The sequence below is a fragment of the Poecilia reticulata genome, linkage group LG5 (assembly GCF_000633615.1).
Source record: "Poecilia reticulata strain Guanapo linkage group LG5, Guppy_female_1.0+MT, whole genome shotgun sequence".
NCBI classification, from domain to species: Eukaryota; Metazoa; Chordata; class Actinopteri; order Cyprinodontiformes; family Poeciliidae; genus Poecilia; species Poecilia reticulata.
Genome location: NC_024335.1, coordinates 9953420 through 9970885, shown reverse-complemented (window position 1 = coordinate 9970885; position 17466 = coordinate 9953420). Strand labels below are relative to the sequence as shown.

Genomic DNA, 17466 nt, shown 5'->3' with positions numbered 1-17466 from the left:
CAGCCAACCACCGATCTTCTACAATTAAGGAAATCGAGGTCAATTTATTGGCTTGACAATTTATCGACCCACCCCTAAAATTATGTTTTCTTAATACCTACAACAACAAATATGTAAGGGAATGAACATTGATGTGGATGATGGTGCATAGCATCAAATAAAAGTCAATCCAACCCATCAATCAATTTATCCATCCATCCAAGTCTCAGCAGACAGGTCCAGATGTCCCTCGTCCCTCGTGTCTTAGGTCTTCCTCTGGGTCTTCTCCCAGTGGGACATGTCCTGAATACCTCACCAGGCAGGGCATCGTATGATGCCTGAGCCCCTCCCAGATGACCGAACTCCTTACCCTATCCCTAAGGGAGAGCGCAGAAACCCTGTGGAGAAAACTCATTTCAGCTGCTTTTCTCTATCATCTTGTTCTTTTGGTTACGACCCAGAGCTTATGACCATAGATGAAAACATCAACACAGATTGACCTGTAAATCAAGAGCTTCGCCTTCTGGTAAGCTCTTTGATGAGAGTGCAGCACCCATCGTCCTATCAGTTTTACGGTCCACTTTCCATCCTACATAAACAAGACCCTAAGAAACTTAAACCCCTTCACTCTCACTCTGACCTAGAAATGGCACTCTGCCCTTTTCCAGATCAAGACGATGGAGGTGCTGATTTTCTTTCTTGACACTTTATACTTGGCTGCGATCTGCTCCAGTGAAAGGTGGAGATCTGATGAAGCCAACAGAAACTAGCCTGGTAAAAATCATCCCCCTTATCCTAAGCCATTTGCTTCATACACAGGTTCTGGACCATTGGTTACTGAGAAACGATTGCTTACTGGATGCGTGGACTGTGTTGAAGTTTTCAATTTCACTAAAGTTTGCCTGTGACATATGTAATGCACCAATTTGATGCCAAGTAGCTTACCAGAAAAAAAACGTCTTAATGCACATCTGCTGCAAAGACAGATGTGCGGATCTGAACGAGGCAGCTATTAATATTTGGAAGTGGGCCAACACGAACTGAACGGCTTCCTTCGCTTCCTTCGCTGCGACTACTAAAACTACACGCAGACTACAATTCTAAAAGAGCACAGAAAGTCAACGTCTTCATTCACAACTTCTCCTTCTGTATGCTGATTGGCCCGGTTGAAAAACGACCAGAAGCAATCCGAGTCAAGGGGAAAAAGCCCAGACTGTGCTGTACGTGAGCATTTTTTTGAGTAGAGCTGCATGAGAAGTCAACAGCCAGGCTAAACAGAACCACATCATCTGCAAAAAAGCAGAGATGCAATCCGGAGGTCACAAAATTGATTCTCTCTATAACTTCACCACACGTAGAAATTCTGTCCATAAAGGTTATGAACAGAATTGCTGACGAGAGTATCCTTGTTGGAAACAAGACTGGTCAAACAAGGACTCATACAGATGGGTAAATTCTTGGAAATATTGCTTGGCTTTCTGGATATTGCTCTACAATTAACAGATGAAGCAGATTAATAATTTCATTGGTAAAGAAGCTTCATTATTTATTATCTTCTTCTTTGTTTAATCTTTAAATAAAAATCACAACATGCTTTCTTCTTCTTCCCGATGCTCCCCTGAAGGATTGTAACAGTGGTTCACCTGCTTCCATTTCACCCTAAGTTTTGTGCTTTCAATATTCTCTTTCACTATGGATCTTTAACATTAAGTTTTATTTTTAAAAACCACAAACCATCCCTTATAAAATCCCGACATATCAAGTATATAAATATGGTAAAACATACCAAACTGTTAATGCAAAGTGGGAAATGTAGGTAAAGTTAGTTTTAAAATTACAAACATGTCAGTAGAGTGGGAAAAAAACCCCAGATCATCTTACAGTGACGGGCTGCACAGTGGCGCAGTTGGTAGAGCTGTTGCCTTGCAGCAAGAAGGTTCTGGGTTCGATTCCCGGTCTTTCTGCATGGAGTTTGCATGTTCTCCCTGTGGATGCGTGGGTTTTCTCCGGGTACTCCGGTTTCCTCCCACAGTCCAAAAACATGACTGTCAGGTTAATTGGCCTCTCCAAATTGTCCCTAGGTGTGAGTGTGTGTCTCTGTGTGTCTCTGTGTTGCCCTGCGATAGCCTGGCGACCTGTCCAGGGTGACCCCGCCTCGCCCGGAACGTTAGCTGGAGATGGGCACCAGCAACCCTCCCGACCCCACTGAGGGACAAGGGTGTTAGAAAATGGGTGGATCTTACAGTGACACCATGTGGACTCAGACATGTATTGCACATTGAATAACAGTTTCCTCTTCAGTTTCCTAACAGAACACATTTTAGCAAATGTACAGCATGTCTTCATGGCAAAAACTGAACATAAAAAACTAATTTTACTAATTAATTTAACAATGAAACTGTGTTTTGCATATACTAAACTCTCTTAATGCCAACTGCTAAATGGTGTGGTGTTTAATATTAAATTTATTTATACTCTAAATGTTAAGATGTGCAATCAAATGCAGAAATGTTTCTAAATTCATCAAAGTAATACATTTAGACTGAATATTCATTTAATTCAGTCTTCTTGCCTCATGCCTGCTATTTTAAAACGGTTAAAAATGTTATCTAAAAAGTGTGTTCTCCAAAAAACTGTTTTCTCAAATATAGCCTATTAAAACAGTTAAATGTAATATTCATAGCAACGACCATTAAAATCTACAAATCGTGATTGTCATTTTAAACCAATAAATTCTTGATTGATTTTTTTACGGTTTATTATTGCCCTCTTGTGGCCATGGTTGGAAACTACAGCTTAACTGCAGTAATATGAACATGAGTTTAACTAAAAGTATAGTCCTTTATTTGACAATGCAGATGTTCGTGCTTTAAACTTATGACTTTGTACGTGTGTCACTAATATTGAGATTTAAAAGTATATACCACATTTTTATTTTTATGACATAATATGCTATAACATCAGCGTTCAGGTTGGTGGTATAAATATTGGCATGTATTAAGACAATTAAACTTGAGTTGTATGATGAGAACTAGGGTAGATTGAAAAACAGAGGTCTCAGGACTTACTCAGCATGTTTTAGATGCGCCTTAGTAACTTTCTGCTAACTTTCTGAGATGGTTGTGGTCAGCTGCGCAACGGATTGTGGGATTTCTTTGCTCTCTAAGCTGCGATTTAATGGCCGGAGCAAGAAGTCTCCCGCAGACTAATTTGTCTTATGACTGGAACAGTACTTTTGTCCATCGCTTATGGCGTTTCACATTTTTGCGAGTGCAAAAGTAGTGAATAGCGGAAAAATAAAACTTATTGAATACGGTTGTTTCACATATTATCTTCCCCGGAAACAACGTTCCGCTTTTTAACAGTTCCACAACACCCGTATTAGAGTTGTTTTGCTAGGCGCTGTCATCTCATTTTGGCGTCATGAGTGCTGAAAACTGTGATGGAACTTTGTCTGTGCCTTTACGAAACGTATCGAACTCTATTCAGTGTATCAGAGACCGAGTCAGAGGTAAATATGAAGTTATTTATTGAGTACGGAATGAAAAAAATACCGCTGCATGCTAATCTTTAGCTAGCGATCAAAGCCGCATGGAGTGTCTCTTAAAATCCGTTTTCCTGTTGTTTGTTTACTTGTCTGCTATTATTGTATTCACGTCAACTCTTTTATTCACCCCAATGTTGTAGTTTTCATATTTCATAGCTCCGATCTTGGCACAACGTATATATTATATGTCATTATTATGATTAACTGCCATTGTTTTGTTTTTTTAAAGAAAACTACAAACATTTTTTGGTTTTGATAATCTTTTTTTATTCGCATTCTGTTTAAATTGCTGTCATAAAGCTGCTCTAGTTTAAAAACTACATCTACTTAGACTCTTTAAACCTATACTAGATTATTATATACTGATAGCAGAATATTAAAAACCCAGTTTGTGATTTGCAAAACCGTTATTTGATTGAGGTCGATTTCAGCCCTGTTTTTGGATCTTATTGTATTGTAGATTTTAAACTAGATGATTTAAAGACGCTCAAAGTAGTGGAAAAAGTTTTATATTATAATCCATCTAAAGCGTGTTCTCTGTATTTTTTCCTTTAGATGGAGAATCAAATGAGAGAGACGGAGCATTCAATCTCTCCAACTTCTGGGACACTTTGAGTTGAGTCTTCTTAACACAGCTACCATTTTCTGGACACCATGTAGCTTAAAGTGACCTCCCATCTTTTATCACAGACCCCTTTTGCACATTAAGATTGTAATAACTGTAATAATGTACAATGCCAGTTTCTTTCAGAATAGTTCTCATTCATGACAGTTTTGTCTTCACACATCATCGCACATTACAATAAAGCATTACTTGACTTTCACATAAAAGTATAATTTAGTATCTGTTGAATATTTTGAAAAAGTTTCCAAACTTTTTTTCCCTTTTCCTCAGACCAGGCAGTGAAGGTTGTGTCCCAGGAAGCAACTAAACTGAGCCTGGCCTTCTCCAGACCCCCTCTGCCGTCTTTACAAGTTGGTTTGCTATTTTCAACACAAATAATCGTATTACATGCTTTTAGAAAACATCTAAAAGCATCTAATTGTTCTAAGTTGTTTGTTTTATTAATTCTGTTAATTTTCTCCATGTTGAATGAACTGCCATATGAAAGTTTTATTGTATCCTAAAAACAAACTTGCTTGTCTTGCAGGATGGAGAAAAGCTGTCAGAGTTCATATTGAAAAGCGTCCTGACGCTGTCGACTGTGTATTACTGGCTACCCAAAAGCCAAGGTGACTCTTAAACTGTATAAAGTCTGATTTTTATTGGCAAACAAAGTAGATCTGAGTAAAAGAGCAGCGGTGGGTAGTAACTAGTTACATTCACTCAATTACTCAATTACTTGACTAATTTTTTTGAAAAAATTTACTTTTAGAAGTGTTTTTACTGTGCTGTACTTGAGTAATTTTATTATAAAGTATTTATTCTTTTATTTGAGTAAAAGTTCTGGATTTTTTTACCCACTGAATGAAATACAAACAAATTTTTGGTTTTAACCAAAAATTCACCAAACACAGACACACACCTGCAGTTTTTGTTAAAGTTGATAAAGTTTTTAATTTGTTTTTTATAATTTTTTGTTACTTATATGAATTATTGTCATTTTGGTCCTTAAAATACCAAAATGTCCACTTAACTTGATATTTTGGTTCATCTGAATATGTACTTATTAAATATTAAATGATTCATAATTTGATCAGTACTTGAAGAGACTTTCTACCAAATACATTTTTATAATTACTTGAGTAATTTCTTGGACGGCTGTTTTCTACTTCAGTAACAATATGTTGAAACAGTGCTACTCTTTCCTGATGACCTTTTTTGGGTTCTCTGCCCACCTCTGCTAAAGAGTGATTAATATTTACGCCTGCACTGTAAGTCTGGCTGAGTATTTCAGTCCTGTCTGTGCCTCAGGGGTGACGCTACGGCGACAGGTCAGGGACGCCACTGTGGAGGTCCTGGACGGTGTTTTACGGCTGGTGGAGGTCATAATCAGCTCACCACTGCAAAGGTGAACACATCACTGTCACACAAACACCATGGGAGGAATTACAAAGCAGTCAGCCTCCACAATCTCTGGCTGCTGTTTTCTTAAGGCTGTTTGCTTTTTTTTCCACTCTATTCACAAATGAAATTATACTAAACATATCATCCATCAAGTCCAGCAGATTGGAGGAATGTTCACCTCTTTCTGCACTATAGTTGTCCTCTCTTCACCCAGAAGAGCTGACCATTCATGGCCAGAGAAATGTCAAAGGTTGTAGAAATCCCGTTATTTTTGCTTCAATTTTAAAAATTTCCCAACATGTTTCATCAGGGTGACAAATATTCTTTAGTCTTTGTCGAATTTGGCATATCACCACTTTTCTGAGACACATCTCTTGACAATTTCAGATTTTTAGAGGTCTCATAATTTCAAAACTAATCTACTGCAGGGTTTCCCCCAGAAAACTTGCTAAGCCCGGTGGTCGAGGCGGTCCACCATGTTTTTGTATTAAAAGATGTTAAGTTGACAGGAAATGTAAAAGTATTACTGTGTAATTATGTGTTGCGGAAAAACATCTCCAGTGAAATGCTATTTAGACCCTCAACTAGTCTAAAAACAACAAATTTGCACTTCTGTTTAATCCAAATTAAGTCAGCAGGTCCATCAGATCACCAAGAGCTTCAGGGATGTAAACGCCTCATATAATTGTTCGTTTACAAAGATAAATCATTCTCACCGCTCCACAATGCACCTCTAAGTTATTCCTGCGGTTCACATTGAGCTGCACAACCAGAGCTAACGCGGCGGGATTTAAACTCTTACCAAAGGATCATAATTCCTCACAGTAGGTTTATGTAAATATCCATACAGGTCAGCCTGTGTCCAGTTTGAGTGAAAGGAGGCCCGCGTGATGCCCGCTGAGGTAAAGCAGCGGCAGCGCACAAGGCAAAGCGCAGAGGCGCCAGCTGTATGATTGGTCCACGCGCTGTCAGCTTTAAATGCATAAACTATAAACCTATCTATTATAAACCTAACCTTTAGGAATAAATCTGCTCTGCTAGTGAAATGCTAAGAGCAAAAGAGACGCTTGCAGTCCGGCTTTAAAAAAAGAAAAATCTTTTTTTTTTTCATTATTATTATTTATTATTACTATTATTTTCCTAGAAACTTAAACAAGCAACACTTAGCCTGGCGGTGGGGCTAGTACAGCATGGCGGGCCGCCAGGATTATAATACACTGGGGGAAACCCTGCACTGTTTTGGAATTTGGAACTACAACTTATTCATATCTCAGATTTAATTTACCTCTTTTTGAATATATCCACCACAAGTCAAGTTTATTTTTGTAGCAATCAAAGTCAGCTCTAAACAGCTGGGATTTAGCCTTGATTTAAAGGAACTCAGGGTTTCAGCTGTTTTGCAGTTTTCTGTAAGTTTGTTCCAGATTTGTGGTGCATAGAAGCTGAATGCTGCTTCTCCATGTTTGGTTCTGGTTCTCAGGATGCAGAACCAGGAGATCTGAGAGGTCTTGAAGGTTGATACCACAACAACGTTTGGTCATTCATGCTGTCTGCAAGCAGCCCGACACTAGAAATATTATTTTTACCAGGAAAACAAAACAGGAAGTTGTTGGATTTCTTCCGTCATTTGAATGCAGCTTCATCATGTCCCTCTTTCTGCTCTTCTCTCTGCTGCCATTCAGCCTGACCCAGGAGCAGATCACGTCCACTGGAGGAGTTTGGTCTGCCTGTGATCGCTTTGCTCGGATACCAAAAGGTAAGCAGAAACAAATAAAGCAAAACTCAAATGCAAAATGTTCATCAGCTTTTTTACTCAACACTGAACTTTTTTTTATATTACCATTATTAATGTTTGCATATTTTTTTACTGCAACTTTGCTTCTAATTTGCAGATAGTCACATTTTGTTTTAAGGGTACAATATTTGTCATAAACGCTGAAAGTATGTATCAAGTTTTCCACATTTACAGTGAAGGCCATTTGTGGCCACTTATGACTAAATTAATTAGTTAAGATTTTTGGGCTGTAAAATTTTCTTTTTTATTTTCATATTCATTCCTGTGAATAAACAGTGACAACAATCCTACTGACACTGATGACAACCTGTTTTACAACAACTGGTAAACATTCTGCAAAGACGACCAAACAGATTTGGTCTGTTATATTCCTATAAAACCATAGGACTATATTTGCACACAGTTGTTGCTCAGAGGAACAACTGGAAAACATCTATCAGACAATAAATAGCATATAATAAAAAAAACCTGCTGGTTGCATAAATATTCATACCTTTAGCCCTTAAATCCCAAATATTGACCATTTTCATTTTAAAATTTCCTGATCTCCTTTGTTGCCCTCTGTATGAATCAGAAGATTAGCACAATATACCTACACTATTTACTCTTACAGGAAGCTTGGTCCCACAGACTCCCATTATAATAACATATTTCTCATATTATGTTGTCCTCAAATAGCAACAACGTATTGGATAAAGAGTCTTAAGCTCATATTTTTTACAAGGTATTTCATTCGGGATGAGTTGCACCCACTGTGCTTTTTATTCGTGTTAGTATTTTGATATTTGGTTAAAAGAAAAATCCTAAAGAGAAGACCTTAGGTTTCCAGATTGGGTTTAACTTGTTTTACCACTGTCTGGATCGGCCGTCTGTTTTACTTACTTTGACACTCAGAGTTCTTAACATGTTTATTGTTGGGGAAAAATGTGTATTTTACAGACAATAAGGAAGCCCTGCTAGTCGTTCTATCATCTCAGTCTGGAGTTGTAAAAGATGCCGTTGAGGAAATGGAGCAGGTAAACACTAACAAGCTTTTCAAAGTTTTTCTTTATTTGTCAAACAAAACCTCATATTTTATATGAACTTTTAGTTGTTTCTGTATATTTAAAAAAACTAATTTTCACACAGTAACCCAGAATCAACAGCTGCTCTCTCCTTCACATTCACAGGTCTTATCTGAAACCCAGGATCCGTTCGGCGACTTCCTCATTGACGACCCGGACGACGACAATCCTCGAGGCAACCAGGACGTTTACCTGTCAGAGAAGGACCGGCAGGTGATCAGTGCGTGTCAGGGGTTAATGAAAGCAGCTGCAGCCTGTCTGAGGAAACTCAGGTCAGCCGTCAAGGCCAACGGTGATGCTGCCGAACCTCAGAAGGTCGCTCAGCTGGACGATCTGGCCGACATCAGCAGAGAAATCAGCCCCAGGTAAATAGACGGTGTTGTTGTTTCTGCTGGATTTTTCCAGAGAAAATGAGAAAAGTTGCAACTAAAAAGCAACTTTGCAAAAAGTTGATGATGGTACATTAACTAAACAGATTCCTGCTGATTAAATTACAAAATTAAACCTAAATATGTTGGTTTTTGCCAGCTGGTTCAAGTTATTTGCAGGATGTTTAGACTTGTTTTGTTTCCTTCACATGTCAAAAGTTTAGTTTTTTTAAACTGTTCACTCCCATGAAGATATTTCTCTCAGCGTTGATGTTTTCCTTCGTAGTGTGGACGATCTCGCCCTCTGTCTCTACCCACCCATGAATTACACTGGAGTGGAAAACCACGTAAGACAACCCTGCATTCTTTCTGATCTGAAAAATAGAATGACATTCTTTGTTTTCCTTCAAAATAATATGGGTGTTGTTTATGAAGCTTTAAAAATTCAATTTTTGATATTCTAGACATTTCCATAACCTTGGCATTGAGTTGATTTGTTTTTTATACTTCTGAAGAATAATGAACATTTTCTTTTTCTCCATTTAGACGTCTAAATTGGCAGCAATTTTAAGGAAATTTTTGGAACTGATTAGGTAAGATTCATTTATCCACAGTAGCTTGAATCTGTGAAAATCAAGAGTGCATGATGATATGCATTATTTTACAACAAATAAGAAATTTTTTTTATGTCACCAGTGAAATGATCTGTCAGTGGAACCATATTTTTCTTTTATAAATATGAAGGGATTTAAAACAAGTTCCAACATCTTGATGAAAAGTTACTTTTGTCTTATATTAAGTGTACTGAGATATTAAGTAGTCAAAGATACTTAAGATTGTGTTTTTGGAGCCTGATAAATGCAGAAAACAGTTTTCAAATGATGATTTCATTTATTAAGAGGACAACGCTGTCCAAACCTCCTGACCCTTTAGGAAAAAATAACTGCCCGTCTTTTTAAGTCAATAACTGATCAAATTAGAAAGCTGGGCTTCATTTCACAAGCCAAACCCAGGTGAGATTATTACTTCAGAATCAACTTTAATGTTTATGTGTGTGAACGTTTTGGTTTCACATGCTCACAGTGTACAGACATAAATATATTAACTTTATTGGATATTTAGAAAATACTAAATAAGAATATGTACATGTATTAATATGCAGACCCAGTACTTTGTGTGAAAATAGTGCAAACATGTTTATCTTGTTTTACAGCTGCCTACTCAGGCTTTAAGGGGTTGATTTTGTTTTTCAGACAGAAAACCTGGGGGAAGAAACTGGCTGGTTTTTACTAGTTAGACTCTGTTGACCTGCAGATATAATAATGATTTAACGGGATATTTATGATGGCTGAAAGGTCTCAACACTTCATCAAAAAAGTAGAAAATCAATCTATGAGTCTGAAAAGGGTCACAAAGCGAACCACAGTGAGATCCTTTAACATTCAGCAGCGATGCATTAATGATCCCCAAGAGTTTCTGAAAAATATTATTTAGACTGACGAGACAAAAGTTGACCTTTCTGGAAGGTTTGTGTCGACATATGTCTGACCTAAAGCTTTCAGAAACAGTCAAACATGGTGGAGGCAGAGTGACGGTCTGCAGCTGATTCTATTTTACTCTCACCTGAACCTTCAGAGACACATAAAGACATTTATAAAACCAGCCTTCTGTCACCTGGAGAATATTTCCAGGATTAGAGGACTAATGTCCCAGCAAGATCTAGAGAAACTCATCCATGTGTTTATCTTTAATCACATTTATTACTGCAACAGGTCTAACTAAAAAAATCAATCCTGCAGCTGATCCAGATTGCTGCTGCTGGCGTTCTGACTAAAACCAGGAAGATRGAGCACATCACCCAGTTCTGAGTCCAGAAATACAATCATTCTCTTTACTTTACATTTTGATGTTATGACTTTCTGTTTTATCATGTACTTGCCTTTCCCTGGCCAATGTCACAGAGTTGATGCAATCCTGAATTTTTCTATCTACTAGAAGACCCTGCAGGAGACGGCAACTTCTGAATAACTCAAAAACAAAACATGATGTTTGAAAACAACTAGTAATAAGGTTTAGGATCAGTTAGTTTTAACACAGCGCCAGCTTGGCTTTGAACAGCTTTTTTCCCTTAGTGACTGAAATCAACATTTGAAAATGTCTTTTTGTTTTTACTCAAAGCAAAAACAGAAAAATTCAGAGGGCTGCACAGTGGCGCAGTTGGTAGAGCTGTTGCCTTTCAGCAAGAAGGTTCTGGGTTCGATTCCCGGCCCCGGTCTTTCTGCATGGAGTTTGCATGTTCTCCCTGTGCATGGTGGGTTTTCTCCGGGTACTCCGGTTTCCTCCCACAGTCCAAAAACATGACTTGTCAGGTTAATTGGCCTCTTCAAATTGCCCCTAGGTGTGAGTTGTTTGTCCTGTGTGCAGCATTAAAATGGTTTGTATCTGATAAATGTTGCTGCTTTAGTGATGACAGCTTTGACTTGTGCTCACCCTCCAGATCCAGCCATGTGTGTGGAGAAGCAGAGCTGACCTGGGTTCAGTNTAAATGTTGCTGCTTTAGTGATGACAGCTTTGACTTGTGCTCACCCTCCAGATCCAGCCATGTGTGTGGAGAAGCAGAGCTGACCTGGGTTCAGTTCTTAGAGGGAGCCGTCGACCACRATGTTCAGAAAGCCAAAGAATTGRTTGAGCTGGACGGCTGATTTCCTGTAATAAAACGATTGTAACATGCATCTAATGGCCGCCTTTGCAGAACCATTGTTTTGGTTTATGTAAAACCTGAGCGCCAGAAAATAAAAATGGGAACAAATTACTTTAACTCTGGGGGAAAAAAGACTATATAAAATCTGGAAATACATTATGTCTGTGTAATTTCCAGTTTGTCCCAGCTCATTTTTTGTTGGACTTGAAATGTTTTGAAAGTAAAATATTTTTTCAGAGATGTTAAATTAAATAAAGTCAGAGGATTTGCTTTCTTTTTGCTGTTTTGCTCTTTCTTTTACAACTGAATATTAGAGCCAGACTGAAAGATTTTCATTTTTTGAAAATAATAGTTATGACAATAAAATCATAATGTGACGAAATCATAACATTAGAAAAAAGATGCACTTTTGTCAGCAGTTAAAACTGTTTAATCCGTTGTTAACATGTGGTAACCTGTTTTTCCGAGCCGCCTTTAAAAGCAACATGAGCGCTGCGGAGCTGCACAGGTGTGTTAGAATCATGGCAGCAAACCAGCAAAACGCAAAGAACTTTTCACAGTTTTCCCCCCAAACTAACAGACTGTTTAGTAAAGCTGTTTGATGCAGGTRAAGTTAGCTAAAAGATGACTAGCTAGCTAATATCAATACATCACCTTAAGCTTGTTAACAAGTAGCTTATAGGCTAAGTTGTTGTCTATGTTCAGCTACAGATTCATTTTGCCCCCCAAAAAGTCGATGTTGTGTTTAATGGTGCACACAGTGGTTTCTGACATGAGCAACATGGGTAAACACCCAGGGCGTTATCTTTTTAGGGATTTCACGAGACCACTGCGGATCGTAGCACAGAGATGGAAGCAAAGCAGAACAAAGAGTTTGTTAAATTTAACATTGGTTAAATTTATTAAGTATTTAATATCTATGTATTTTTATGGGAATATGGATCTTTCAGATCAATTTGAGAAGTAATTTTGATCATATTTCACATTTTATCATATCATGTAGAGCGCGGCGCTGGTCTTGGTCTTGACTCGGTCTCGACTTCCCTTGGTCTTGGTCTTGACTTGGTCTCGGACCCTAAAAGTCTTGGTCTTGTCTCGGTCTNTGGTCTTGGTCTTGACTTGGTCTCGACTTCCCTTGGTCTTGGTCTTGACTTGGTCTCGGACCCTAAAAGTCTTGGTCTTGTCTCGGTCTCAATACACTCTGGTCTTGGTCTGGTCTTGGTCTCGGGTTAGGTGGTCTTGACCACAACACTGTCTAACAGCATACGTTTGTTTTCTGTTTAATCCAATAAATGTCACATGCAGTTAACTCTATCACTTCATTTTGTTCTAAAACATTAAAATTGGTGAGCTTATCAATTCAACATTTAGTGCTTTTGACCACAGTGGTCCTTATGAGGGTATAGTGAATTCTTTAAAGTAAGATCAAGTTGAAAAAAACTAGTACTATAGTTTGTTTTCTTATTAAATTATAGTCTTAGATAAATGTGAATGCTTATTTAAATGTTTTTCTTTACAAAATTGAAAAATATAGTCAAGTATTTTAAATACTGCCAAAACTTGAATTACTTTTAAGAATAAAAAACTAATTAATTGAAGTACAATTAAAGTATCTCTCTTAAAAATGTTTTGCCATTCTGAGTCACTGCCTTGTGGCACACTTCACTCTCTTCCTAAACCTGTTACACTTGACACCTGCTGTACTTTCTAAGGAATTAAACATTTGCTCTCAGCATGCATTCCTCACCTACAGGAAACGTAGGGTGTGACCAGGGCCTTTAAAAGTGGCCCGCAGTTGATTCCCAGCCACAGAGCTTTCTACTGTTCCAGCATCTGAAGTGGAAAAGCTGTGCAGAGAGACAACCATGTTCTCATTGTCCAATGACCTGAGCAGCTCAGATGGCCTCAGCGACTCCAGTGGTTTCCCGCAGGCCAGTCGGTTCAGCAGCTCCAACGGCTTCAGCTCATCCAAAAAATCACACCTATTCAGGTATAGTTTTTAAAAAAGCCTATCAATAACAACAGAAAAAACTAGATTTCGTTATTGTTTGCAGTTGAATGAAAACCTCTAACATGTTCTGTTAATGTCAGACTGAAAAATTACAACATCTTAGTTCAATTGTAATCAGGCTTTATTTTTAGCAGACGTGTCACATCTCTGCTGATGTGATAATGTGACCGTTTATAATTGCAGAGCAAGGGAGCTAGTGCTCAAACTTAACCAAGGCATCCCATTAATAATGAAAAAATAAGCTAGCACACATTTTTGCAGAAAGTCATTACAAGCATAGGTGTAAATCCCGGAGGGAGAGGGGGCAAGTCTAGATTTGCCCCCTCGTCCCCCCACATACAATCATTGAAGAAACATTTGCATTTAAACAAAATCAATATAAAAAGGCAAAAGAAACAAAGAATTAAATAAATCTGCCATTCACCGAAGAAACAAACAAGAATAAATTTCCATGTCCCCCCCCCACCATTGTTAGGACAATGGTTCAGTCCAAACTGTGGGCGGAGCAATAGCAGTTAACGGTACAGGCTCCATCAGAGCCGCTAAAGTGAGGAGCTAGCTGCTAGCTGTGGCTCTACACCATAAACAAAACCTCTCCAGTAAGTGAATACTTAAAAGACATGTAACACCTTTTATTTACTTTCACTGCTCAATAGGAAGTAACACATTAACAATAAAAATCCAACTGCAGTTTGTTATTTCATTACTTTGACTGAATCATGATACACGGCCCTGGAAATCAAAACTGGCTACATTGCTTTTATAGACTTAAGCTTTTTTTTTGTCAAAGGTAGCAAATATCTCATTCATATTTAGCTCTTTAACTTTCAGTTCATTAGAAGAGTTTGAAACGGGAAGGAGCGGCTGAGCAAGTGGCAGGAGCAACAGACCTTAAAGTTGGAGGGTGTCTCACCCATAGAGATCATATAAGAAAGGCAGTTTGAAACCTCTGCTCAATGGCTCCCTCTAGTGAATCACAGAGAAAATGTCTGCCAAATACCCAACTTAAAACTTTACTGTAATAGTAAAACCAATATGAGAGGAAAAACCGGATATTTGGTGCAAATGAGAAGGACTTGGCAATCAAAATCAAAATCGCACATACAGACTCTGAAATTGTGTACAATGTAAACATGTTAGTCTATGACAATTTTTATACACATTTTGATTTTAAGTGCACTAGATGTGAGAATGGTAAGCTAAATAACAACAACAAAAAAAACTGCCCTCTAAATCTTGCATCAAAATTTTGCACTTGGTAATGTCTGCTTTGTCAGGAAAATTACATCTTTACATATTTTTTAAGCTTTTAAGGAAATGGACCTCCACTGTGAGACCAACAACAATGACCATCACACCAGTCAAATCTCAGTGAATAAGCTGATTGTGAGAAGAGGCCAGCCATTCAACATAACCCTTAAAATGGCAAAACCTTTCAACCCCGACTCAGATCAGCTCACCATGAAAGTTGTGACTGGTTGGTGTCTTTTTAAATTATTCATTTGAAATGTTTTTTTTGGAAGTTGTGTCTGAACTGCATAGTTTATTTAACTGTTAAGTTGTCACAGGTGTCGATAGCTCGTTTGCAACACATTTGCACATATTAAGTTTAAAGAAATTTAAAAAATGCAATCAATGATAATAATTAATTAATCTAAGCAGACAGAATTCTGCTGCCTGACTCTTTCAGTTTCTTTTTTTTTGCAGGAAAATATCCATCTGAGGAGCGAGGGACCATGTCACGTTTCGGTGTTTCGGACAAAGTAGAACCTTCACCATGTGCTATAGCAGTATGGAAAGCAGAGCTCCAGAAAAACAGTCTTCCTGAAACAGGAATGTTGGCTCTGACCATAACGCCGCCTGCTAACGCTCCTGTAGGGGAGTACAAACTTTCTGCAGGACTTAAGGCTGAAGAAAATGAGTTAGCAGAACTTTTTGTGCTCTTCAATCCTTGGTGTTCTGGTAGGTTTGTTTGCACTCTCTCTGCCCAAGACATTTTGCTGTTTATTCATTTAAAAAAGTGACGGCTGATTTTCTTTTATGTGGCGTTGTATGGATTTCATATGCGTAGGTGGTTTCCTGGTTGCAGTTAACAACAATCAAAATGGTTGACAGTTTACTTATTTTAACTGTTGTCCAATCTGACTATTTAACAACATATGATGATTCCTTCATGTTTATGGATGCTTCATCTATATACTTTCATAATTAAATTTTCTTTCTGTACAGAGGACTGGGTGTTTCTGCCCAATGAGGTGGAAAGACAAGAATATGTTATGAACCAACATGGAATAATCTACAAGGGTTCTGATCAATACATTCATGGACTTACCTGGGACTTTGGACAGGTACAAAGACGCCGAACATGAACATGACGGCTTGATGCATCATTATCCAACAGTTTTCTCTGTAAAAACTCATTTTAAAAAAGTTCTATAAAAATGTTACATTAGTTTAACACGCTCAGGCAGAGCATTGGTGAAAAAGCTTTCACTTATTTTGATGCATAAGACGGTGTTTAGGAATAGTTTCTCTTTCCTTTCAGTTTGAAGAGGACATGGTGCAAATATGTCTGAAGTTGCTCGACCTCAGCAGGAAACACAAGCGGAACCCAGCAGACGACGTTTCTGCCCGCTGTAACCCCATCTATGTCGGCCGTGTGGTTACCAATATGGTAGGAACCGCTTTTTAAAATTTAGTTTTAATTAAGAAAACATTCACAAACTTAAAACTCTACAGTGTCTTCTTCAATATGACAAAATTTGGGAGCTACAGTTGAAACCAGATATTTACTTACACAGAATAAAAAGACAAGTTAAATCTTACAAAATTTGTATTGCTTTAACTTAGTTAGAATTACACAAATTATTTATATTTAATAAACACCAGAAAACTTAGTGAGAACATTTCTTAGAGATTTTTTTGAGTTTCCTTCCCCAAACTTACAGGTTAAGTGGCGCATTAGAGTTAATTAAAGTCATACCTGTGGATGCATTTAAAAGCCACACCTGAAACAAACGGCTTTCTTGTTTGACTCGATGGGAAGGTAAAAAGAAATCAGCCAAGATATCAGGAAGAGAATAATGGAACAGCACAGGTCTAGTTCAAACATTTATATGCAAGTAAAGACATGATGGGAAAGACCAGCCATCATACTGGAGGTTGATGGTTGGTCCATATCTGGGTCCTGTGCTCCAGATATGGATGTATTCTGGATATTCTGCAGAAATGACACCAAACATTTAATATGTTTTAGCATTTGTTTATGCTAAAAAAATGTATGATAATGATAAAAAAAAATAACGTAAAAGTGAAATATAAACATCAACTTCACTCATTCTATACATAAATGGACTCTGCCTTGTCAAAATAAAAGCTTTTTGTTGCCTTCTTCCTCCAGGTTAACAAAGAGGACACCAACAATGGCGTCCTAGTGGGAAAATGGTCAGGCAATTATGGATTCGGTTTCCCACCAACTCACTGGAGTGGCAGCTATGCCATCCTTAAGCAGTGGTATACCACCTCATTCAAGAGAGTCAATTATGGACAGTGCTGGGTGTTTGCCGGCATCATGTGTTCAGGTGAGATTACCTACTCTTCCTTCAACACTTTTAACTGTAGGTGCATTTAAAACTATCTGGTTTTAAGGCAAATGTCTTAAGCCAAGATGTTACGACTCAGCGATTCTTTTGCAACATTTAAGATAAGACGTCTTACATCTATTACAATTCGGCCAAAACTGTAATAGGAAGGTTATGTTTTTTAAAGATCGATAATCAGCGATTGGCTGGAAAAAATCAGTGTTCCCCTCATAAGGTTACTTTTAGTTGGTTGGTTTTTTTACTGGTAATTTTTAGCCCATTTTTTTCTCCTTACTGCATCTACCAGATTAAAAATGTTATTTCATCTCATGCTTCAGCATTGCTGTCTCTGAGTTCACATCATTATGCAAAATACTTTAAAGAGCCTCAACTAACAGCATTTGCAATTTTT

At 37.9% G+C, this 17466-nt stretch overlaps 2 protein-coding genes across 2 annotated transcripts in view; both read left to right on the top strand.

The window, feature by feature from the left end:
• The first annotated feature begins 3190 nt into the window (after positions 1-3190).
• Positions 3191-11736, top strand: ccndbp1 (cyclin D-type binding-protein 1). The gene is made up of 11 exons (XM_008408891.1): positions 3191-3490; positions 4082-4141; positions 4422-4501; positions 4678-4759; positions 5442-5538; positions 7217-7290; positions 8269-8345; positions 8499-8758; positions 9048-9108; positions 9308-9354; positions 11355-11736. Exons 1-11 carry the CDS (start codon positions 3403-3405, stop codon positions 11461-11463), a joined length of 1035 nt encoding a protein of 344 aa, XP_008407113.1. The 5' UTR covers positions 3191-3402; the 3' UTR covers positions 11464-11736.
• Positions 11737-12692: 956 nt separating this feature from the next.
• LOC103464652 (protein-glutamine gamma-glutamyltransferase 2-like) overlaps positions 12693-17466 on the top strand; it is a 10861-nt gene continuing 6087 nt past the window's right edge. Inside the window, 7 exon segments of the mRNA XM_008408889.2 lie at positions 12693-13431; positions 13433-13452; positions 14780-14950; positions 15181-15435; positions 15703-15821; positions 16019-16147; positions 16874-17054. Of these exon segments, the coding sequence (XP_008407111.2) occupies positions 13328-13431; positions 13433-13452; positions 14780-14950; positions 15181-15435; positions 15703-15821; positions 16019-16147; positions 16874-17054 (979 nt within the window). The 5' untranslated portion in view covers positions 12693-13327.